This window comes from Acanthopagrus latus, chromosome 21 (assembly GCF_904848185.1).
Source record: "Acanthopagrus latus isolate v.2019 chromosome 21, fAcaLat1.1, whole genome shotgun sequence".
In the NCBI taxonomy this organism is placed as follows: Eukaryota; Metazoa; Chordata; class Actinopteri; order Spariformes; family Sparidae; genus Acanthopagrus; species Acanthopagrus latus.
The window spans coordinates 18972507-18998636 of NC_051059.1; the positions used below are offsets into that span (position 1 = coordinate 18972507).

General features: G+C 44.1%; 2 protein-coding genes across 2 annotated transcripts in view; both read left to right on the forward strand.

The window, feature by feature from the left end:
- The first annotated feature begins 102 nt into the window (after window positions 1-102).
- On the forward strand, window positions 103-6509 carry kdsr (3-ketodihydrosphingosine reductase). The gene is made up of 10 exons (XM_037083341.1): window positions 103-688; window positions 1708-1797; window positions 1970-2026; window positions 2157-2222; window positions 2317-2412; window positions 2926-3117; window positions 3413-3496; window positions 3582-3665; window positions 3794-3895; window positions 3982-6509. Exons 1-10 carry the CDS (start codon window positions 500-502, stop codon window positions 4099-4101), a joined length of 1080 nt encoding a protein of 359 aa, XP_036939236.1. The 5' UTR covers window positions 103-499; the 3' UTR covers window positions 4102-6509.
- Window positions 6510-7292: 783 nt separating this feature from the next.
- The window catches only part of bcl2b (BCL2 apoptosis regulator b), a 28094-nt gene continuing 9256 nt past the window's right edge, over window positions 7293-26130 (forward strand). Inside the window, exon 1 of the mRNA XM_037083842.1 lies at window positions 7293-8383. Within this exon, the coding sequence (XP_036939737.1) occupies window positions 7835-8383 (549 nt within the window). The 5' untranslated portion in view covers window positions 7293-7834. The remainder of the gene's footprint in view (window positions 8384-26130) is intronic.

Sequence of the window (26130 nt, forward strand, 5' to 3'; positions counted from 1 at the left end):
GCAAATAAAGATTACACAACTTTGGTCGGGTCGTGCTACTGTCTCATATCAGTTAACGTACCTGGTGGCTGGCTGGGTGTGACGCAAAGGTGTAGACATAACTGAAACGGATACGACGAACGAGGGGGTGTTGCGTTGCATTATGGGAGTTGTAGTTGCTGTGAGCCTGAGAAGTGTTTGGATTCTAGACAAACGCTTTCGGCTGTAGAACTACAAGAACCAGGGGCAAGCAGTAGGCGTCCGTTTGCAGTGCACAGTTCGATTTGTTTTGGTTTATGCAGACTGCGCTTTGTCACGGGGGAACCGAAGTCCGCCGCAATACTTTTACCTGGCCTTTGCACCTCCGACTCACTGACAAACCCCGGAACAACTCCTCCTCCGAGGTCTGCGTTTCGCCACCCCCTTTTCAGGGCCGCTGCCTGACTCGTCGCTCTGTTATCGGACCCCAGAAGCTGGCCTGCTAGTTAGCAAACAAGCTAACGGTTGCCTGAATTCACCCATGTCCTCTGAAGAAGGGTTGAGCTCATCGATCACGGATTGGTTTTTCATCAATTCCTGGTGGCTCCTTCTGCCATTCATAATGCTTCTTGTAGTTGCTGCCTTCATTGTGGCTTTTGTGTTGCTGTTATACATGATATCGCCTCTCATTAGTCCCAAACCTTTGAAACTGAACGGGGCCCACGTCGTGGTAAGTGCACCACAGTGCTAAAATACTCCGCTGGTAAAGCTTGTAACGGTAGCTAACGTTCCACTCTAACGTTCTAACTAAGCTAGCTAGCTGAGTGCACGTCCTAAAGTTGCGGTGATTAATGTTATGCCTCTGACCACTCACAGTGATTGTTACAGTTAATAACCTATGATAACTTTTAAAAAGGAAACTCTGATCATTTGTATGCATAATTTGTAACGATAGTCAACTGTCAGCTATGAGGAGTGACACACCCACATGACCAGTTAACGTCAGGCAACATTAATGAGCTAACAGCTAATGCTTACATCAGAGCTCACTGTTAACAGTCAGTATTTCGCAAGACATCCTGAGATTTTGCTAGGTTATGTAGTTTATTATCGCTGTATGCTCCCATCATGAAGGTTAAAACATTTAGTTCTAATTCAGCATTGCTGCTAGACAATTTTACCAACTTTGTTAAAGAAAAAGAACTCCTGAATACAACCCAATGCATTTCAGTAGAGGTACAAATAAAGAATCCTCCTATATTTCTGTGTTGTTAGCTGTAAAAGCACATTTCTCAGTTTGACAAAACTGCCATACCTGTTATAGTAAACTGCATTATGTTTCGCTTGGTGTACTTAATAAACAGTCAACTGGGTGGAGTTGGACTCATTTCATCGTATAGATGTGGTAACCCCACAGCAGAATTGACTAACAAATGTCTAACTTTGTGTAGTTGCTTAACAATCTGGAAACACAAGTAATACTACTCAAAATGAGTGAGGGATATTGGGATATTTTAGTGTTTCATTTATTTTTTAATTCTGTAAAATCAGGATTTTTAATTAATGTGACGCATTTTGTTTGACTTTCACTGCATTAGCCATGCATATGTGCACCCACGTTGCACAATCTCTAACTCAGTTTGAGTAATGTTTCCAGTTTACCTCCTCCACACAGTCTATGAGTTGCAATTCATCTATGCAACAGTCTGACCTGTAATTAATTACCTTCTTACCCCTTTGAATTTTCAGGTGACAGGAGGCTCAAGTGGGATTGGGAAATGCATTGCCGTCGAGTGCTACAGGCAAGGTGCATTCATCACTTTGGTGGCACGAGATGAGGTCAGCAGCACAGACTACATTCAACCATTCATTGTTTGTGCCTAGCCTAGTAATAACTTGTTTGTAGTTGCACTCACCTGGATTCATATTCTGATGATTTGACATGTCTTGAACCTTGATGAGCGTTTGCACAAGATTTTGGAACTGATTAAACGTGCTTTGTACCTTTTAGGTTAAGTTGGTTCAAGCTAAGAAAGAGGTGGAGAAATTTGCCATCAATGACAAGCAGGTATGGGTTTAGTGTTTATTTCGTAACTGTAATGAAAGATGTTACATTCAGATGTTTTAAACCCTCTGTATAGTTGTTCACACAAGCTTGTAATACATTGCATACAGTCACGTACAGTTTGCTCACTCAGGTGGTGCTCTGCATATCAGTGGATGTTTCCAGTGATTATAGCCAGGTGGAAAGTGTGATAAAACAGGTAATGTTACCCACTAGTATCAGCAGTGGAAAGGATCAAATTCCTTTAATAATTCAGTGGTGAAGTTCTGAAGTGGCTTTTTCCCGTCCTGCAGGCCCAAGAGAAGCTGGGACCCGTTGATATGTTGGTGAACTGTGCTGGAACGTCTATTTCGGGAAAGTTTGAGGACGTGGAAGTAGACCGTTTCAAAGTAGGTTCCTGGAAATTAAACCAAGACATGGCCATGGTCTTGTTTATGTTAACAAGTCAAAAAGCTTCTCAGAATTAATAAATGTACTTTTAATTAAAAAAATCCTTGACTCATATTCACACCTGAATGATCAAAAAGAGTCATAATACTTTTTACTTGATGAATTTATCATACTCTCTTTTAACAAGTTCACATTTTTCTGAGTTATTATGGAAACAATACTAACGCCACTCTCCTTGATTTGGGGGTATATGAGAATAAACAGTACTGATCATTGTATTTTATCTACATCCTTGAAACATTGCCTTTTGGTGATCGGTCAAATGATTTAATAATTGTATTAAAAGTAATCTATATCACTTACACAAACATGGTAAACTGCCTCCTGAGACCACATAATCTGTATGTGTTATATACATACTGTTTTACCAGAAATTAGCTAGAAATTGTTCATCAGCATTCAGGTGCCCAGCCATGTTATAACGTGTGCACTCTCGTCTCTTTTCAAAACAGAAACTGATGGAGGTGAACTACCTGGGTAGTGTTTATCCGACACGGGCTGTCATAACCACGATGAAGGAGCGAAGAATGGGCCGCATCATGTTCGTGTCCTCCCAAGCGGGTCAAATCGGCCTGTTTGGATACACCGCCTACTCCCCATCCAAGTTTGCCCTGCGTGGTTTAGCAGAGTCCCTGCAGATGGAGGTGAGTCTTTGGCCTCTCACGCTTGAATACCCCTTCTGTACAGATCTCCACTGCATACCAAGCTAACAGGGTGCATTTAGTCAACCTAACAATGCATCTAGTTAAAAAGATTCAGCTCATGTTTTGTCATCTCGCTGCTGAGGGATGATGAGTTCTCTGGTGTTAATATTTTAACAAGGATTCCTAATCTGCCTGTATGGGGCTAATGTCTAAAGACCTTTTGTATTAAACATTGTCATTAAGGCTCAGTGATACAACATAATGCTCAGTGAGTGTTGTTGTTCTTCCACTCCAGATAAAGCCATACAATATCTATGTGACTGTGGCCTACCCCCCTGACACTGACACTCCAGGATTGGCTGAGGAAAATAAGACGAAGGTAAACATCTTTTAACACAATACATAGCAACATCATTTCACTTCTGTTTGCCTGGTATTTCAAGGCTTTTTTGATTTCTCCGTAGCCTCTTGAGACCAAATTAATTGCTGAAACCTCTGGAGTTTGCCAACCAGACCAAGTGGCCAAAATCATTGTTCGGGATGCAGTGGTAAGAAATGCAGTTCACCTGCCACTGAACCCACCAAGCTTTTTTTTTTTCATTTTAAACATAAACTAAACAACTTTGGAGGAAAATGTACAGTCATCTGATGCCTGTTTCTTCCTTTGCTCTTGTAGCAGGGGAACTTCAACAGCTCTGTTGGACCTGATGGTTACATGCTGTCAGCCCTCACCTGTGGAATGTCACCAGTCACCTCCATCACAGAAGGTCTCCAGCAGGTAAAGCCTGGCCTTTTTATATTGTCACATTGGCAGAAGTACTGTGAAATTTAGAAGTTCCAACATCATATTTCCCTTCTGCACAGATTGTTACCATGGGATTGTTTCGCACCATCGCCCTCTTCTACTTGGGGAGTTTTGACAGCATTGTGCGCCGCTGCATGATTCAGAGGGAGCAGTCGAAAGCAGCTGATAAGAGGGAGTAACAGCAGCCTTACCTTCTTCACAGTCCCACCTTCTCCTCCCCCACCCCCCACACCCCCACACCCCCCTCCTGCAGCCTGTACTAGTGCACAACCGTAGGTGGGGATAAAGGCCGAGCTTTGGGTGCATTTCTGATATCAACTTAACAGATGGGATGAAAGAAAACGGTAGCTGTTTACTCATTGCTTGTCCAGTTATGTAACACCTCCATAGACTTCACACTTGTTTGTATTTTATTCCGTTCAAAGCATTTCAGTGACATTCTCAGTTAAATGTGTGTCCACCTGCTTCGTTTTGTGGGAGCGGCCTTACTTTAAGGGAATGAGGGCAGACTAAACATCCCACAGCTTGGTTTTAAAGTAGGTATCAGGCCTCCCTGGCTCCTTGCACAGTGCTGTTCTTTTTATCTTTTTTTTCTCATCGAGAGGAAAAGCAGCAGATAGCTTGTCTGACCGGTTGTGCCAAATACGGCTTGATGTTCCTTCACACCAGGGGCTATAGTGAAAACCAGAAGGGTAACGCTCTGTTTCATTTATCTCAAAACTAGGTCCACCTTGTAGGTATTTAACATATTTCACTAAATAATTCCCTCCTTCTCTGCCTTTTCATACCACAAGTCTTTGCAGGCAAAGCACCTTCCTGTTTGACTGAGTAACCTCTGTGTGTGAAACCAGTTGTGACCCACGGCGATATGTTTATGCTGTGGGATGTTTTGTTTTTTTGTGCTCTGTGTGTGAACCAAGCCAGGATGTGATATCGGTGAGAGAGAGAGCGAGCATGTGTGATGTATTTGATTGTTTGTTCAATTTTACTAATGCAAAAATGATTCCAGAAGATAATAATATTCAAAAAAATGTTAGAGGCACTGTTGAAGCAAAGGTTTTTGTGTAAACTCTGTGCAATGAATGTTGTTTTCGTGCGTGTGTTTGCTGTGACTGAGCCAACCCCCTGGGGAGAGAAAAGCCATTAGATTATATTGTCTCGGGAAGAAAAACACCAAATTATTTCTCACAATCCCATCACGTTGCATCGAGAGCAGGAAAAAAAGAAGCAGGTACTATGAGTTGAAGCCATGGAGTCAGAGCATTGTGAGGGAAGAAAAAGACAAGCACAGGAAATTTCACTTCTCACCTGTGAATTTGACTACGTCGAACACATGCGAAAGAAAGCATTTTAATTTTTACATGCAGTTCTGTGTGTTAGTGCACATACTCAGCCACCCTGGTCATGATCCAAGTGGGATCCATAATCTGTTCAGGTGGTGTGCGTCGGGGCAGGGCAAGACTTGCTGGTTCGAGTCATGTCCCTGTTGGTCTAGTGAGGGCGCTAGAGATTTGTTTAACATAAAGGCCAAAATAGTAGAGGGGCAAGCAATATGGAAGTGTGATCCTTGCCCCTCTGCTGTCACGCTGACTTTGTAGCTCCCTTAATATTGATTCCCTCCCGATTTCTGTCAAGCCTTGAATATCTTGTATTCACCATGTTTTTTTGTTGTTTTTTTTCCTATATGTTTTGCGTATAGAGGGAGGAAAATTACAGTGTTGACTCTTGCAAGTCTTCCTTTGGTCCATCACAAACGGGGAGAATGTACTTTCATACCAAGCGTACAAATCAGAACCTGAGAATATTATTTTTTAAATGCACCAATATTTGAATGCCAAAACGTGTTAAGACAATTTGTGTAGATGCAATGCATTTATCTGAGATTTATTTTGATGTTGCTGCTCTGTTGATCCTAGAGTTAGTTTCGTTGAAGCTGTGGAGCAGCGTGGGGACCCATTCTGAGCCTTAAGACGTGACTACTGATGAAGCTAATGCTATAAGAATGGACCTTTCCACAGAGCAATGTGGCTTAACCCACATGTTTGTTTACCGGTTCGTTTCACTTAAATCTTTAATACTTTTCAGTGTAAAATGCCAGCTGTCTTTTTTGTTGTATTTTGTCGATTTCCAGTCTTTGTATGACAAAAGAAGCCTTACTGAAACCCAAGATATGAAAGTGAGAATGGATGACTCATGTTGGATGATGTTCTCATTTGATATTGGTTAAAGGCATACTGTCCTGCACTCAGAAGCTTTTCATTATTGTACATTTATTGCCATTTAAAAGTTCAGTTTTACTTTGAGGTAGCGACACGTAGTTGATAGAACATGTAGCCCATATAAAAAGCAGTTCAGTTCAGACATTTTGTTTTCACCTTTTAAGCTATGCAAATGAAGCCTATGCTTACCGTATGTTTGAGCATACAGTCGAGATGTTCTGTAACAGTCACGCTAGTTTCCCTCCCCTACATTTGAATGGTGTCATCATCAGATACTTAATGAGGTTTTTAAGTATTCAACATGAACGTCATAATGCACTCTTTTGTTTCATTCTTCTTTCTTGCGTTTCTATTTTTGTTTTTTCTGCCAAAAAACTTAACACCTTCACCTTGTGTGCCATTGAAAGAAAATGTGAGAAGTGGAACGTTTCTTTGTCTTATTTTCTTACATTATAAACTAAATAAATACCTGTGAAGAAAAACAAAATCCAAGTCTCGATCTTTTTGAGTTTTTGGTTGTGGGGTTGGGATGTCACGCGTGCTTTGTGACAGTCATTTCCCTCCTGCTGTGAGCTACTTGACATAGCTCCAGGAGTGCCGTTGTAACAAAAAACATTTGTATTCTGTTTGAGCAGATTTTAAATCTTCCATGTGGGAACTTTCCGGAGCAGATTCTCTCCCACAATTGCAGGATTTCTAGACAAGGTGTGTTCCATTAGGGAATAAAAAAAGGAATTCAGGATGAAGGAGACTAGATAAGGAATCAAAGAACAGGGAATCTGTATACATATTGTTGTACTGCGAGGTGAGATCTCCATCCACAAGGGGGTGGATGGACCACATCAAAGCGACCCCTCAGCAGAGTGAGATGCTCCAGTTCCCCTCATGAATTAACCAGGATCCTCTAACAGCTCTCCATGCGCATCTCTGGGTTAAGCGCGGATGAAGCTGTCTGGATACCACTCATAAAATTGATGCTTTAAAACATGCAATCATGTGAATAGAGGGGCTGTTAACGATTTTTTTTTTTTTAGTGCAGTTCCTCGTGTGCACTTGGAGTCTCAGAGCGCAGCCAAAGGAATTACTTTGCGTAGCTGACGTCAGGAAAATACCTCACCAGCAGAGTGCGGCCAACTGGCTGAGAGCAGGGAGCTGCTGAGGAGGATATGAGGAGCGATCGTGGAGGAGGACTCTCAGTCCGACCTTGTCTGGCTCACAGTCCCGCGCCTGGTTGTGCGTAAACGCTGCTAAAATAGTTTGGCGGCGTATAAAAGGCCTCTCAGGCGCGCACAACTTTGGCCCTCATTCATGGTTTTTATTCGCACGTCTGGGTGATGTGCACAGGAATAGATCAGCACTCCTCCAACCTCTTCCGCATATTGGATTTCTATGCAAAGAGAAGGTCGCCAGCGTCCCTCCAAGGAATCGGGAAATGAGGACTGCTGCTGACACGGACTCAAGTGTTTTTTGACTTTGTTCACGTGTTCTGCGCTCAGTTTTGATCGGGAGCTTATTCCTCCAACTCGCGAAGCGTTCGGACCCCGTGCGGGATTATCGCTGCATTGCTCGTATATCCAGATATCGGCGAGTTTTGGATGCGCCCTCGCTGTGCCCTGTACGGCGCGCAAATTCGATCATAATGCATTTAATTTAGGAGAACGTCTGTGTGTACAAAGTGCCAAATTGAGCCGGAATGGCGAACGAGTGTAATCGCAACATTGTGGAAAAGTATATCTGCCATAAACTCTCCAAGCAGGGCTACGTGTGGGGCTTTGAGGACGTCCGGGATGAAGATGCTGCTAATAACGGGTCGATAGTTGCCCCTCCGCCGACTTTGGTCCGCCGGTGCCGTGAGGCCAGCACCGGGCCCGACACCGAGAGCATCCCCAACCTCCACAAACGGCTCCCCCAGTCCGACCCGCACGCCGCCATCCACAGGGTCCTGCGGGAGGCTGGGGACGAACTTGAAAGACTGTACCAGCCGGACTTCACGGAGATGTCTCGGCAGCTGTATCTCACCTCCACCACGGCGCAGAGGAGGTTCGCCGAGGTGATAGACGAACTGTTCCGGGACGGCGTGAACTGGGGCCGGATTATCGCTTTCTTCGAGTTCGGGGGCACGGTGTGCGTGGAGTGCGTGTCGAAGGAGGACATGACACCGCAGGTGGACAACATCGCGGAGTGGATGACGGAGTATTTAAATGGACCTCTGAACAGCTGGATAGAGGATAACGGGGGATGGGTAGGTCTCATTCCGTCTAGTTGAGCGCTTTGCAGCTGTGTGCCACGGGGGCGCAAAAGTCCCCTTTTGCTCTGGTTGAAGATGTCTTAATCAATACGTTCGGTCAGTGTGAACATGTTTGATGGAGAACAAAACCTTCGATCCGACACGAGTTACAAGATCAAGTCGAAACCGCAGCCGTAGTCGATCATTAATTTCATTAAATTCTCCAGATGCACCCATTACGCACGACAGCGCCAGGGCTCGAGATGGACGGCCTCACTTATGAGCCGCTCTGATTGGCTGTTCGCGGTGGCTGTTAATCTTGCATAACCAATCAGGCAGCGTGCTGCGTCACACCTCCCGACGCTCTAGATAAAGGCCGCCCTGTCAACTGCAGAGGCAGTGGTGTCCACGCTGCTGTCATGGAGAGGGGAGGAGGGGGCAGAGGGAATTCAAGTTTAAAGGAAGTAGTGTTCAATGCGTAATAGTAGAAAAATAAAAGAAAATGTTAAAAAAAAAAAAAAAACTTATGTCAATATCACCATCTACCTTTTGTTAAAGGTTTTTGCAGCTGAGTGCTCAGGTGCTGCTGCCATGTGCTGCATTAACAGGAGGAAAGAGGCCAGACACATGTCACCAAACTGGAAGCTATTGAAATAATGTGCCCAGGCCTCTGGGCACGGCTGGACAGGGCATCAGCACAAATACATGACACATAAACCTTCAAGTGGTAATAAGGAGAGGCATCCACACTCTGTCTTTTACCTGCACACACACGCACACACACACACACACACACACACACACACACACACACACACACACATTCATAGATACATTAAATGAGAGTTAAATCAGGAAAAGTAAAGTGTGCAATATCGTATCCATTTGTGCAACAATTCCCCTTATCTGCACAGCCGCACCCTCAACATCTATTCCAAGCAATCTGCCACGAATTAGCTTCTAATTAGCAGAATTGCCCCTTAATGAGAGCATAACATTTGTGTTGCTGTGTTATCTTAGCCGGAAGGTTTAAGAACTGGGTGGTGGTGGTTGTGGTGGTGTCGGTGGTGTTGGCGGTGGTGGTGGGGGTCATCAATGATTCATATCGAACATTTCATCTCAAAGGGAAGGACCGTTTAACATTCCCCTTGAGTCTGCCTTGCCCCCTGGAGGTGGCAGGTTGTGCCACATATCAAAGGCAGGCAACAGAGGGAGGGCCCTCCAGGAACACAGAGCGCTAATCCACAGCCACCGTGTTTAACATACGGTCCTCTGTGCATCGAGGTTGGAACCCTTTTGTCTGCTTCTTCTTTAGACCTGTGCCTCGAAGCTGGCGGCGGGCTGGGCTGCTCGCGGTCTCCTGAGCCTGTGCCCACTGTACAATAATGTAGGTCATCATAGTCTGTGTTTTCCAGCTGGGCGGAGATGGCTGTGTCTCTGCTCGCTCTGCATCCACTTTAGAGGGAAAGAGCATTCTTTTAATCCCGAGGATTATTCAGGATTATTTGAAAGCGTATGTTTCCACTTTGGGGTCATTTTGGTTGGATCTCAGCTCTCAGCACCGAGGGGACCATATGCAAGTTATTTAAGCTCAAACTAGGCTCCCTAAAGCCAATTTGAATACAGTGTTTATTAACATTAGCTCATGTGAGTTTACGCCTCGAGTGTTTTTGAGCTTTCAGTAAAGACAGAGAGGAGTCTGACTGTGTTGATTCATACAGGCCAACCATTTGAATGCCCTTCAGGTGGGGAATTTCCTGAGCCGTGTGTTTGTGTTTCAGTTATTACCTGAAATTTAATAACCGACACTGCAGACACAGCGTTTTGTCTGTGCTCTATGCAGCATTTGTGAAATTCAGCTTCTCCTTTTTTGTATTGACATGTTGCCAAGTGTTGCAAATATGCAAACATCCCTGTATAATTCAAGCTCCCTATATAGAAGCTCCCTATATATAAATGGCTGGGGTGTTTCCTGTATGGCCAGTAAAAGTTTGTTGTTCTTGTACTGATTTCTTCCTGAATTATGCATCCACACCCCTGGTTGCTGAGAATATCTTATCAGATATTCAGACATTTCCCCCCTGAGTGATCTCAGGGCTGTAGCCAAGATTTTAGAGATACTGAGATCATGAGTAACCCATCCCCGTTTACGTCTAGTCTCCTCAACTTGGACTTTGCTGAAGGGTTTCCATACATTTTGGGGTCACACATCTTGAGCGGAGCGAACTAGCCAACGGCAGCTACGGCTAGCAGCAGTGAGCGCTTATGCTGTCGCACATTTAATTTCATCCGCCAACACTGACGTGTCTCTTGGAGGATTTGTGATAAAACGCACATTTCAATCACTGCAGCGCTGTGAGGGTACAAACTGTAACAATGAACACATTGAGTAAACACAGTCACATGTGTGTTTTGACAGGTTGTGTTTATGGTCACTTACACTGTCCATTGTGTTATTGTATGAGCAAGAGGTGAGTCTTGTGTTTTTAAACAAAGGTGGGGGCTAATCAACCTCTTACTGACATTTTTGACATGTGAGAGTGGTGTGGAAACAGCCTTTCTATCAGCCACCCTCTGTTTCCTGTTGTTTTTGAGACAATTTGGGCCTAAAATAGGAGCCCACTAATCGTTGTTGAGTCTGAGCATCACCGGTGAGTCAAATATACTTTCAGTTAAACAAAATCTGCCTTTTAGAAATAACAAAGCAGTTACTGTATTTGCAAAACGCCAGCTGAGGGTGAAACGGCTGCCATCCTGCACTGATTACTTCCCACACTCTGGGATGTAAAACACTGTCCTTTCATTGTCCTCAACACTCCATTTTTCGCAGACTGTATGAATTCATCCTTTGTGGAGGCAGAGATTGCACTCATCAGGGGACGATTGCATTTCGGCGGCAGCCTCACCCACACACGGTGCACCTGTGTTTATTTACACGCCTTCGCAGTAAATACCAAGTGATTGAACAAAGTGGCAGACGCCGCTCGACTTCTGAAATTACATGCTTGACCTCAGACATTTGACTGACTGAGGGGGCGGCACCGAGCGAAATACCAAAATGAAAACAGCGGTTTCACAACGTTGGAAGGGCGACAGAGAACAATTTCAGATGTGGTGTTGAGAAATTAATTTCTTGAGTTCAAACTGAAAGATGTCACAGGATTAATCCTAGCTTTGGTCGTCCCTTTAATCCTCCTGTTGGGCCACCACGAGTTTGGCTTCATAATCTCATGAATTTTCATTGAGCACCATCATCAGAGTTTGTACAACACTTTGATCACCTTGCAAAGTAGTTAAACGTGCGGGATAGTCTGGATAGTGACGATTGCTCTATGAGCAATCTTCTCGTGGTCTCTGCAACCTAGATATTCTACTGTTACTACTGTAGATATGTCTACAGAACAGATGTCTGAAGAACCAAGCCAAGGCACAGGTAACTATGTAAAGACTCGTTGGGATCATCATGACAACACTCTGTGCAGACAGACGTGCTGTTATTTTGCTCCTCCAAGATCTTGTTTAAGCTTTGAATATCTAGGTTGCAGAGACATGAGAAGATTGCTCATAGAACAATCGTCACTATCCTTATCTAGACTTCAACGACTGTGCAAGATACGTACAACCTGCTATTGTACGGATACAGAATGACCTGGGAGAATCATATATTTTTTTCCACACATGTAATGGTGTGGCTGACCCACAGTGGTTGGGGCCAGTCAGCATCCTATAACGAACTACTGGCAGCTATGGGATTACACTGAGGTCCAATGAGAGCAGCAGCTTTTCATTAGATACCACCATTGGTTCCTAAAGGTTAACATACACTATAAACTGCGATAGCATCAGAGCTGGTTAATATTTCTTCATTTAAAGAAAACGAACAGAAGTGTCCTTCAGCAAGACTCCGAACCCCGAAGTATGTGTGTCTACGAATGGTTCGCGTAGACGTATTTTGGGATAGAATTTGCCAACCTGATGAGCAGGTCGGCACCTTGCATGGCAGCCTCAGTAATCAGTGTTTGAATCTGTGAATGTGAAGTGTTGTAAAGTGTTTGGGTGATCTGTGGAGATCAGAAAAGCGCTGTATCAATGCAGGTCCATTTACATCAGCTTGAGCTTTGTGTTTACCGCTAAATGGCAGATGTTATGCGTGCACTACACCAGATGACAAACGTGGCAAACATACCTGCTGTTAGCATACCACGCAGACATGAGCATTCAGCTCTGCGCAGCCTCACAGAGCGACTAGCACGCTTGTGTCGTCTTTTCCTAGACCAGGAGAAGGAGTTGAATCTGGTGAAAGACTTTTATTTTGAAGTCTCAAACTGTGGGATCAGATGTCTGAGGAATGCTGCTAGCCAGGTGGCCTATTTCTCTGGCTATTACAGGTGTGTGTCTATGTGAAAGGAAAACAATGCAACTTGGCTCGGGTTGGGTCCATCCTGTGGGGGATTCCCTGAGCACAATCTGCTCGTCCACGGGTGGGACCTGCATGTTACTACGGTATTTGCGGGCATCTGGCTGCGCCCCCTCTCCTCCCTTGTTGAGGCTGAGTGGATCTGGGACAGCGCAGGGAAGTCATTAATCTCCATATAGGTGACATGTCTGCCGAGTAGAGGAGGGGGGGAAAAACCCAAACAAACTCAGTCACAAAGGAGGCACATGCAGCTAAAAAAATCTCTCACTTACAAACAATTTATGTCTTCAGGATGCAAATTTGATCCGTTAAAGATAAGACAGCACTGTTTGTGGCAACGTTACGCTCATGGATTTCCTCATGGAATGTTTTCCCAACAGACAGAAGTCTGTATTGTCACGCTTTTACAGTGTCATGAGCGCTATGCTATCGATCCATCCGTCCCAAGACAGAGGATCCTCTCTTTCCGCTCTGCGTGCTGCCACAGTTTCATTTTTTTTTTTCATCTGTTAATTTGTGGCTGTTAATCACACAAAAATCACTGTGCGAGACCAACTCCACTCTATTATTTTCCAGCAATCAGACAAACGATTACTCATGCAAATAGCACGTAGGGTGTTTCCCCTCCCACCCTTCATTCCAGAGCAGAGAAATAAAAACATAATTTCACTGCGTCTGACAATGTTATCTCCTCACGTGGACTCTCAGCTCTGTAATGGAGACTTGCACGCCACAAAAGAGCAGCCCAGCGTGGCGAGAAAAGCAGCCAAGATATTCCCCCTGTACTGTACCCCTTTTGCTGCGCAGGCCTCGGTCGCTCGCCATCTGCCGCTGCTGTGTTTACATCCATCAGCCCCGGCAACTGTAATCCCAGAAACATTTCCTACAGACACAGGCAGCCCTACATCGGTCTGACATGAACACTTTCTTTCACGTGCAAGGCCCGTAGAGATGTCGAAGACTTGCTGCTATCTGGGTCTCTTAGATGCTCCGAGCAGAAAGACCTTTGTTCCAGATATTCAGTCCTGCATGTGGAAAGCACATTCAGCGAGCCTTGACAGTTTGGGCGATGCAGTTTGAGCAACTAAGAGACCGATCTGGTTGGTTTTCATGCCGGGATCACGTATATCTGAACGTGTTCACAAAGGAGAATTGTTGATTTTAGCCTTTTTTTTGTCAATTTCCTCCAAAAAACACACATCACCCCCAGAGCCTTTCACTAAACGTAAGGTTTTCTTGCAGCTGGATATGATGCAATGAATAATTTAGCTATTTACTCGAAAATCTGAGCTGCGATTCTTTTATTTTCTGACAATAAAATCAAGTTGAGCCTCAAACTGCAGACACGCTGTCAGTCTTAATTACAGAAAAGGCTGCTATCATGAAGACAGGGCAACACTCGCTAAAGCTAGTTGAAGCTAAAATACACCCAAACAAAGGATTTTTTTTTACCATGCCATAAGGTCAGGCATTCAGTTTGATCTCTCTCCAGCTTGACATGACACTCCTTGCGTTTTATGTCACGCGCACGGCGTTCTTTACCATTCCACACATGCCGAGCATTTCTCCGACGTGATGTAAACATGCACCTTTGTTGTACTTGGTAAGCGCTCTAGCACGATTCTGTCGCAGTTTCTACAACATCGTTCTGGTGCTTTGTGAGTATTGTGTCTATTTCCACGACTTCACCTCTCCCCCCTCCCCAAGAGACCCTCCGCCCTGTCCTGTGCGTTTATTTCTGGGCCTCCTCAGGAGAGCCGGAGGAATGTCTGCCAGGGGAACGGCGACTGTAAATAAATGATGGAGACGACCTGGGTGTTACTTTTCCTGCAGGGGTGTGGGTGATTTTATCAGTGGATAATCGTGACGTGCGTGTGTCTGTGGCTTTTTGTTCGTTTATTTTGTGCCTTGCGTGTACGCCTCCAGGGCCACGCGAGCCTAAAGATTGTGAATCCAGCCATATGATTGTGTTTCCTTTTATTATTTTTGCTCCAGTCAGTAATCACCTCAACCTGCACCTTTTTCCTGTTGCACGAGGGGGCACGTGCCTGAGCTGTTTAAAAGCACTGCTTTCCCAGTCAGCACACACACTGATGAATAATATATGGAGCAGATAAACTCGGACACTAAATGGATGTCCCTCAAGTAGAACCCCAAAGGCTGTCCGCGCTCCAGCCGAGAAATTACCTCCTCTTCATCCTCTTTCTCCCTCCTGTCTGTCACTTACCCCGCCGCCATACACACACACACACTCATCCGCACACATCCACGTGCCCCAATCCCTTCACAAGCAACACACTAATACCCTGATTCCTGGCTTTTAGTGTCAGGTAACGCTCCACATCCCTGAAAAATGCAGGGACACGTGAGAAGCCTCTAAATATAGAAGCGTTGCCGTCACTGCTCCCGTGTGGTCCTTTAATTGTCATGTTACACATAAATCCCTGCCCTGTTTGCTTCCGTGCTACGCTCACATCACAAACCCCGCCGCCGATCCGCATGAAAAAAAAAAGCCCTAATGAACCATTTGAGACGGCAGATGAAAAGAGTTTTTCCACCTTTCCTGTCATGGTGGGAGCTGGATAATGAGAAGCCTGCCGAGACACTAGTTGACTTTGCCACTGGGCACACCCTTGCAAGCTGCGCAGCATATCAATATAGGGCAAGGTTAAACGGTTCCTCCCATTGTCTAGCTGCCGTAGATATTTTTGGGACGAACCCCCAAAAGGGTTTTAAAAAGAGATTTGATATTCTCAATTAATTTCTAGAGCAACAATAGCCGCTGCTGTTTGAAATGCAGCTGGGAGTGTCTCGTAAATGACTTTCTTGTTCGCAAAAGACGGTGCCTGTTGCATGCACGGGACAGCCTAAACAGTTGTTAAAGGGTCAGTTGACCCAAAATCTCTGACAAAGGCTCTTCCTCTGGGAGCGAAATCTCCCAATACAACATGTAAATACAGACGTCTGTGTGCACCCGGCTTTCAGTTAACTCCAATGTACACCATAGGTGCTCGGAGCAAGTCAGGGTGTGGTAATAAAAAAGAGCAAGAGAGGGAAGAGGTTGGGGCGGCTGGATGGGTTAAGCACAAGAATTAATGCCAGCATTCATTTTGACTTTGTTTCTGGTGACATCATGAATTTTAAGTTCAACACTCCCTTTTGCTTTTGATTCTGTTTTGGTCTCCACTAACACACTCAGTTATTATCTCTCTCTGTAGCTGCAAAAAACGCTACACTGTTCACCAGCTAGTCACTGATTTTGTCTGCTAGGCAGGTAGCATGCAGTGATAAGGTGGAACCAAAACAACTACGTTTTAACATCAAAACAATGAGCCTAAAGTGGCTAAAATGCCTATATGAGCTTATGGGAAATTGCAGTTGAGAGACATCTCATTAATCGTTAATATCAAAATATGGACTGTTGCAGCTTACTACAGTGGAATTATCTGTACTATCAGTATTAAATAAAAAAATATGTTTTAGTGATTTGTGTGAATTGACCCTTTAAGGCCGGTAGAGTTTATATATACCCACACAGACAGGCAAACACAGAAGCGGATGTACTGGTGCAAATCAGTTATTTGCTTTCCACAAAATGGCTGTGTACACACTCACTCACATCTGCATACACACATGTACTGTGGCACATCAGCATGTGCACACAGAAGCGGATGTGGGAGTGTGAATCAATAATGCTGTGTTGTCACAGGGTGACATGTGAGCCATGGCAGGGAGCAGATGGCCCCGGGGTGCCTAGCTTCCTGTTAGCCGTGCCATTCAGCCTCAACACACACACACACACACACACACACACACACACACACACACACACACACACACACACACACACGACTACCATCTCCACTGGGATTTCCCGGTGCAACTAGCCACAGCACTGGCCATTAACAAACAGCATGCCATTATTGGCCCTTCTCTGAAATGCTGAGTACATGCCCTCCCCCAAAAAATGACAACGGCCAGATAATGGTAAATAGATTTTGGTGCCTCGTCCACAGAGGTCTGGGGTAAATAATTCTCCGGACCCCCTCCCCAATTTGATTTTTTTGGCAGCAGAGCAAATAGCCCCTAGGAAATCTGATCCGTTCCCGTGGACGCTGAGTGAGGTCAGCTGCTGCTCGGATATCACTTCAACTATGTTGTATTGATTGAGCATTTCCGATGGTTTGTGTTGGTATCTCTGAGCAAAGACTCAATTAACGCAGTGAACCTGTGGCTGTAAATGTCAGCTTGTATATGAGACCGATTCATCCAAATTGAAGCTGTAGGAGAGAGAGTCTCTGTGGAAAGACCTTGGCGAAATGTTTAGCACTTTTAGCCTGACATGCGTGTGTGTGTGTGTGTGTGTGCCCCAACTCCCGATAAGACAGCACCACCCTGCTGGCAGTCACCTTTGATGGCGACTGATTAGGTTTGAAGTGCAGCGAAAATGATACACCGCTGATGTTTGGAAGATAAAAGCTTAGCCGAGGGAACGTTGCTGCTGCTACGTATTGTTCCAGGGCAGCGATCAGCGCTCACGCAAACTCCTCGCCATGCTGAACTCTTGATGTTCGCCCATGCCAACAACCAAATCCTGTCAGCATGCTGCGGTGCACAGACATTTTGTCGCTGTCACAAGATAACCCCTGCTGTTTTTCAGAGGACTACCACTGCATGCCGCTTCTGACAGGGATATCTTGCCGGCAGAGGTGTAACCCAGTACTACCACAGCGCTGTATTACATCAATTTCACTGGGTCGACTCTGATGGTTTGCTGCCTTTAATTGGTTGTTGGGCTGTCATTACAACTTCAAATAATGACAGATACTTCAAAGACAGCAGGGAGAGTAGAAACAAGGAGAACTGACAGTGATTCCTTTTCTTCTTAGGTGTTTTGTTGAGCTTTTCTTTTTTTGGTATTTTTTGACATTGCAGTTAGGATTCTTTTTTTGTGGGATGCTATCATCTCAGAGCAAATTTTTTATGATGCCTGGATTCAGTTATGTCAGGCGCCATTTTTCTTTATAGAGGAGCGTTAACTGTGACATGTCTAGACGAGTCTAATGTCGGCAAATTTAACCACCAGAAGTTTAATTAACTCTGCAAATTGACCTATAAAGTGCTTCATTTATCTTTCACATTCTGTGGCGTGAAAAAAAGGAGAAAGAGGCCATAAGTATGTATTTTCTCTTGATTAATCAACAGAATTAAACTATACATTGTATAAGGAAAGATCTTTGATTGTGCCTGCCAAATTATCAGCTAGCTTTCGCAAACTCATTTTCTGATACCACCCAATCTATCACAGCAGCCCCCTCGACCTTCAAGGTCTCCAGATTGGAATTAATGTGAATCCACATTCCTGCACTGCAGGGAGGACAGGGGGTTAAAAAATATTCCTGGATGAAATGACTGGACTTCACAAGGTGTCTTTGATCAGGAGGTGAGGCTAACGGAGAGATGGAAAGGCACACAAGCAGAGGAGGCTTATAAAGCCAGAAAACAGGCAGTCCAGTCCTTCTATATTGCCAAATGTGCTGCAGTCAGGTCGAGACTGCTGTAGTAATTGCTGGAAAAAAAATGTATGGATGGCTGGCAAAAATATGATGATGCCACCAGGGTTGAAAGAGCAAAGCCATGCCGAGCTGGTAGAGCAAATGACTGATTTCCGTGAGTTGGAGAAGTAGGAGTAGATTTGCTCACGCCATAGAAATTTATAGAGCAAACTTGGATAAAGTTGCCTGTTAAAGTCATCTGACTCAACAATCATCTGATTCTCAGCTGATCCATCTGCTGACTTAGAAAACACAGGAATGTACTCGTGAAAACATCCACATGGGCATTACGTAGCACTAAATAAAAATGAAAGACACACTTTTAACAGCTGCCGCTCGATATACAGTATTAAAGTCCCCCTCTGGTAAAAAAAAAACAAAAACTTCTCGCTCCTGACGTTGAATGTTTGATCTTCACTGTGTACAATGATGTATGTGCAGAGTTCAACACCAGGAGGCTGTTTCTAAATTCACCTACTGTCTAAGTTTTCATTTTTTGGTGCTAGAAAAAAGAGGAGGCCCTACAAGCACGATTTGTGACATCACAAACAGTTTGGAAGCCAGTCCTGGTCAAATATTTGTATATTCTGCATTTTGTAATTAGGAAAAGACAATAGGTGCAGTTTAAAGGATTATAATCCCATAATTATTCTTTTCTTCTGCCATTTTTTGGCCTCACTCCCCTCCATCTCATGCCTCCCTTGTCCCCACCTGCTGTGTCTTCTTGTCCTCAAAGTCATAGCTGCTGTAAATCGCCTCCTTACTGTTTTCCCTGTCTGCAAACCAACCTACACCGATCTCAGAGGCTGTGTTCAATCCAAGTCTCATCCCCAGTAACCAATAGCAAATTTCAGCTTTTATACACGCACAGAGAGGATCTTTAAATTCTGAGGCAGTATATTCTAATATTCACTGCACATCAGCGTCCACAGCTCACAACAGGCAGTCGGTGAATGCCACTAATGACATTTTCCATGGATTATTCCAGAGAGAAAATACCAAAATACAAAAAAAAAAAGAAAAAAAAAACCTCTATTATGAAACTGACATGCGCCTTATTAGCTTTCTGCACATTCTCACAGCAGACCTTCAGTGTCACAATAGGCAACTTATTATCATTCATCAGGTAGGCTGCGCTTGTTTTCCTTTTGGTCTCGGCACACAGACGGAGAAGGTCACACAGCTCTCAGCGAGTCAACCTGCTCCAGATAGTTCAAACAATCGGTCGTTTTTATAAAGCACGCTGCTCAACACAGCACTTTCCAAAAGTCTCATGTGTGCCTCATTGAACTCAGAGGATAAAGGACTTTAAGTATAGTGTCAACCCGGGGAATTTAGCTCCTTGATTAGGTTTTCATAATGTCCATTTACATGTATGAAAAAGGATTAAATGTAGTTATTACATTACATCATGCAAGTGTGCGTTGTAGCTGCGTTTCTCACAGTCCGCCTGGTTATCTCAAGGTTCATTCCTTCTCGTATCAGGCCTCTTGAGCGCACACAGTGCCGTTGTTTGTCTCCACACATCAATGCATTCCTCTCATTCCTCTCTCCCCCCGGATGAAAATCAGCTGGTTGCCTGAGAGAGAGGTCATTGAACTTTTCCCCAGTATTCCAACACTGAGAGGAGAAAAAAAGAGGAGGAGGAGGAAAAGAGTATCCTCAGCCAGGAGAACTTCGGAGTTCATTCACGGAAGTAAACATAATAACAGGCTGTGGATTTTTGCTTAGATTTCTCATGCGGAAGTGTAATTGCATAAGAATGACTATTGCCCCCCCCTCGCAGTGACCTCCACCTCTGTTCCATAGAGAAGTTTTGTCACGCATTTCACAATTTCAGCCCTCATTCTGTTTCTGTTCCCGTATTGAGTTCAGTCTTTTCCAACATGATGCCTTTCCTTTTTTAAAAAATTCTCTGACACAAATATGACAGCAGCAGACAGAGGTGGAGGAAGTATAAGTATTTAACTATAGTTGAACTGACAATGTGTTGAAAGTCGAGCGGTTGTTGTTCACCGTCAATCAAATCTAATCAATCTACACCCACACAGTCCAGATGAAGCACATTAGCTGTGTCCTTGACGATTTAAATTATAATAAATTATACATTTGGATTTTACCTCATTGAATCATGAATATTTAATAATATATAGAGATATTTAAGATTTGTTAGAAGGGTTTCAGGGGCTTTAAGTTGATGTGCAGGAGTATTAAATAAGTATTTGGGCCTGATTATTGTTGAAGCCGATGCACTGATAGGCAAAGACGATCATGCAATTGGTTCCGCACGCAGTCGATTTGTTGCCCTGTTTCCTCTGACAGCTACAAAAAAAATGTATGAATGGTGAAAGAGAGAGACGAATGGTTCGACTTCAAATAACCACTTCCTTAAAACAATCAACACTTTTGGTGTCACACAGGAAATAAACCCTGGTCTGCTGTGTGAAAGTCATGTGTATGATACACCCAGACACTAAACTGCGCCTGTTCCACAATGTCATCATCACATTTATCAAATAACTTAAAGCTGCTGTTCACAATTAATATATTTTCTTAATTAAGATATGTGTCAAATAGCTCCATGTTTAGAGAGTTTGGTCAGTGATTCATGTCTCTTTTCCTCCTCCTACATTTTCCGGTATCCCTGCCCACATTATCCAATCAGGACAGAGAACTAAATAAAAGAGGCGGTCCTGTCTGTCTGTGATTGTGCAGAGCGGGATCCTCCTGTTTGCTGCTGTGTCTGACAAGTACCGCTGTGTGTTCGCGTGGTATATTACTAACTGCAAAACGAAATGAACGTACGCTAACAGCAGCTTTATCTTACATATATTTATGAACAAGCTTCATTCTTACCATGTTTTCAGGTACTGTGTTCTCTGCAAAACCAATTTACTTTCTGCATGTTGAAGCCAGTTTGTACTACTTGACTATTTGATGGTTTAGTCTGGTTGCTCCTAAATAAGGAGTCGGGTCCCTCCAAAGGTAACAAGATAAATCTAGGGGGTCATCAGATGATTTCAAGAGAGAGGAAAGAAGAAAAATCAAAGTTCCACAGCGCAAATTTGTATTAATTGTTTGGCACTTCTCTCTTTCTCTTTTCATTTGACTTCTTAAGACCTTTAGCACGTATTGAAGTGAAACCATGTTTTTTCTTTTTTTGGCAAAATCAGCTGAAAAGTGACTGCAGCTGTCAGATAAATGTAGTGGATAGAAAAGTATAGTACTTCTCTCTGGAATGTGGTGCAGTAGAGATACAAAGTACAAAAACTACAAATATTTGAAGTGCCAATAATGTACACAGTTACTTTCCACCACTGGCAGATGTCCTCACTTTGACTTTGTGGAAATTTTTCCTTGTGGTTCGGCTCCTCTTCCCTCCACTTCAAAGGTGCTCCTGAGGGAGCTGCACCTCAAGCGGATTATTGTTTTCTCCGACATTATCGGACATCTGAGATCCTCAATCTGCTTGGCCCCGTCCCCGACTGTGGCCTCTCTCATTTACATGGGCACACGGAGAACACTGCTGAACCTGAAACCTGGCCTGCATGTTCTCCGATCACGTAAACCGCTCCACTGTCTTGCTGCCAAAACCGACAAGCTTTTTTTCATTCGGCGGCCGACGTTACAAGACGTCTTCTGTGTGAAAGAGGAGACCTTGAGAGGCACGTTGCATGCGTCTGGCTTTGATGTTCGTATACTTTCTCCCTCGCTGACATGTTTTAATTCTCTATTAGATGAGTTTACGCTCCATTTGTTTGGCAGCGCTTCCTAAAGTACGGGGGGGAAACTTAGTATTTCATCAAAGGAAAAAAAAAATCACAACATTCCTGATCTTTGTGATCATAAACTTTCCCCTTTTGTTGCTTTTTTTTCTTGGAGCTAAGATTAAGGAGTCTGTTAATGGTTCAAAACAAATACAAATCTCTTAGTTACAGTGTTTAACCAACTGTAGCTCTCTCTGCTGCCGCTCCCCCTCCCTTTCTCCACGGTATTAGTATGACTACATGTTTGGCCTGCCTCTAGTCTTTCCCTAGTTACCCGCACAGAGTCTGTGATTTAACCATACTTGGCTGTACCACAGAGAAGCCATAGTCTCAAAGCAGACAGTGATGTCATACCCACAGCATCTGGCACAGGAAGTGACTTAACGCTAACCGAACTGTCAAGCTCTTTTACAAAGACGTCCACAATCATTGCCTCTGTGAAAAGCCCCTTTTGGAAACGTCGTGATTGTGTCATTCTCTTACACTCGGGCATGAAACAAAAGCACTTCTACTTGAGCTCTAACAACTGCAACAACGGAGAAAAAGCTGAACGCATCGCTTGAAGAAAATCAAAAACCAAATGACTTCATGTGTTGAGCTGCAGATGGTGTTCCCACACATCCCATTCATTACGCCGTATACAGTAGTTGCCTGGCTCAGATCAGTCAGTCTATTTTCAGCTCTGCTGCATTTGTGGTTGTGTGGTCTCAAGGTCTTAAGGGGTCAGTGGATACGACTTTTAAGGCTCCAAGCAGCGTGCCGGCGCGTTCTCAGGAAATGAGCCTCTCCCTTGGGCTGTGTTTGTCACAGGAGAAGCAACAGGCCACCTGGGAATCTGCCGGTTCCCACGGTCTCTATCAGAGGTTGCTATCTGTACCAATCAGGCAGAGCAGCTCAGTTATGGGATGGACTCCCACGCTCCCTTGTTTTCCGAAGTAAGAGGCAATCCAAAGCTGATTTAAAGCTGACAGAGCAAGTGTGAAAGTTCTACTTCGGTGTTTAATCATTAACTGTGGAGTGCACGAGCGCTTCAGCGTGTTACAAATGCCACAGATGCTACTCCAATTCACCAAGTGGCCCTCCACAGGAGTGCCCCTGCATTCCTGAGTGCGAACATTTTGAACAAAAAAAAAACGACCCGGGAGCAGAAAAAGCGCCTCTGTGCGTCGGCTGTCACGTGCTTACATGGGTTGTCGAAAAGCCACAAACACGTCACTGGAACAGACGATGGGCTTCGTGAGGCTTCTTTGGAGAGAGCACACAGCTATTAGACACCCAAGTGGCAGACATCCTGTCTTTACTGGAAAGCCACTCAAGCCAGGTTTAATGCACTCCAAACACACCAGCCTCCACAAGCGTGGATGATGACTCAGCGGCCCCTTTTTACGGTCACCCCTCCTGCTCCTGCACGTCATCGGTGGCCTTTTAAACAGGCAGAGCAGCGGTGATGAGGGCTGTTTTATTAGATCGGGCAGCCCTGAACCGGGAGCTCACATGAATCCTCTGGATATTTATAGCAGCAGCCTTGCCGCTTCTGTCCGGTTTGCGTATTGTCACTTCCTCCTCCGCCGAGGGGGCCGGATGGGCTCAGTGCAGACATCCTCAGACGAGACACCCCCTCTTCTATTGTATCTATTTGAGGAAGCCATTGTGCCACATTTTGGGAACCAGGACCGATATTAATTCAATTGTTGAGGTCTGAAATAGGTTTGAAGGTCAAATGCACGGGACTGGCTTCCTTTTATAGAAAGAAACATATTGACCGAGCTGTCTGATATGTGGTGAGAGAAAAAAGGGTTATCGCCGTAGATCTCCCTCCGCTTTGATGTCCCCTGTGCAAGCAGAAGTAACTGACTGTAAATGATACACGAGTGCAGGAGGAGAGTAAACATGGTCTGAGTCCATCCACTCACCCTCACCCCTCTGAGCCGGCAAGGTCACCCACTCCTGCACTTCATGTCGGATCAAAGCTGTTCAACACAAATCAATGAGCTCAATAAGAATAAAGAGCCCGCAAGGATCACGTAACCGCTCGGGCAAGGTTAAGTAAAAAGATCGGGAATGGTTTTTCTATTCAGAAATCTCGACGCTGCTGCACAAATTGGGGCGTTTAACTCCAGTGGTTCTCCTCCTCCTGCCTCCTTTATGGGAGAAGAACCAAGCGATGCGTTCATTTCCAAAGAAACCAAAGTCTCATGTGTAAAGTTACAGTCCTCATTTATCTGGCAGGACAGACAATGAGAAATGGAGACAATAAAGAAAGAAAGAAAAAAAAACATGGAGTGTCATGAGGAGTGTGGGTGATTTACTGGCTATCACGTTTCATGTTCCAGTAGAGCAGCCTCGCTCCCACGGGAGAGCGTGCTGTTTTGTAAACACACAAATGCCGCTGCTGCTGCTGCTGACGCAAATTTGAATATTTATGAGCCTTTAGGGTAGCATCCAATGTCAATTTTGTTCCTGCCTTTACTGAGAGCACACCGCCAACATATGAAACCTGAGTCTGCGACGACACCCAAAGCGAAAGCAAATTAAAAAGGTCTCCCATTTCTTCAGTTTTTTAAGACTTGCTTACTTTCTGTTCCCTTCTAATCAGACAGACTGATGTTACTCCACACTAACCGTCTCGTCCCACCATTTAAAAGGCTGTTAATCTCTTGAGTGAATTTATAGGATTATTTTAAAGGCCTGACATAAGGGGCTGATGTCACTGTATCAGCTGAAAATGTCTTTCAGCTTATTTAGCTGTTAAAAAAATTGTAATACGTTGCTAAGAATGAAGTTTAAACACTTACTCATTTCATGTCTCCCAATAGCTCTCTGTGCAAACTTGAAAATAAATTGGATGAGGGCTACATGAAATTATTTTCATTATCGAATAGTCGCAACAGTCAATATATAAAACAGAGAAAATCAGGAAATCTTTGCATGTATAAGCTGAAACCAGAGTTTTCATTTTTAATTTTAAGGTAAATTGGAAATATGCTTACCTCTATTTACATTCTGGGAGAAGGTTCAATAAGAGGATCGATAACGGTCTCTTGTCTCTCTGTCAGCTATATACTATGTGAGCTAGGTAGCTTGTAGCCAGTTAGTTCACCTTTACAAAGCCGGGAACCAGCAGAAACGCCTAGCTTAGCTCTGTCCACACGTAACAATTTCCCCTCCCAGTTCTGCTAAAGCTAAATAATTCATAGTCTATTTTGTTAGCCAAAAAACAAGGTGAAAAAGACAATTAGCTTAGCCCATTTACCAGAGGTTAGCCGATGTGAAGGAACATTGCTTGACTGGAACCAGTAACGTCTCTGCTAGCCTGACAAACAAACATAAGATATCACATATTAAGTGGTGTGATATTGTTACTGAATATCTAATATCTTATCTAAACTTTCGTACCCGTTTTGGCATGAAGTTAGATAAGAGGATTGATACCACTCACTCATCTCTCTGTTAGCTAGCTACCTACAGTGTGAATCTGCAACCAGCAGCCAGTTAGCTTATTTTGGCACGAAGACTGGAAACAGGAAGATAAAGGCTAGCTTGGTTATGTCTGAAGGTAACAAAATCACCTCCCAGTCTTCCTAATGCTTTTTTAGTCTATCTAGTTCAATTTGTGAACACACTAGTTTGAAAAAAGACGAGTAGCCTTGTCGTTTATGGGAGGTTAGCTGGACAATCTCTTCACCAGGACCAGTAGCTTCTCTGCTAGCCTGACAAACAAACAGGATATGACATGTTAATGTGAGATTTGAATGTGGCAGAGAAGAACTGTTTCCCCGTGCCTGTAGCATAATTTCCTGGAAATATGCTTATCTGTTATTTGCATTCTGGAATAGAATAAGATAAGATCGACTTTCTCATCGCTCCGTTAGCTAGCTTACAATGTGAGTCTCCAGCTAGCAGCCGGTTAGCTTAGCCTATCTTAGCACAAAGCCTGTAAACAGGATAAACAGATTATCTATGTTTGAACGTAGCATATGAGCCTAAAGTACCTCTAAATCTCACTAATTAACATATTACATA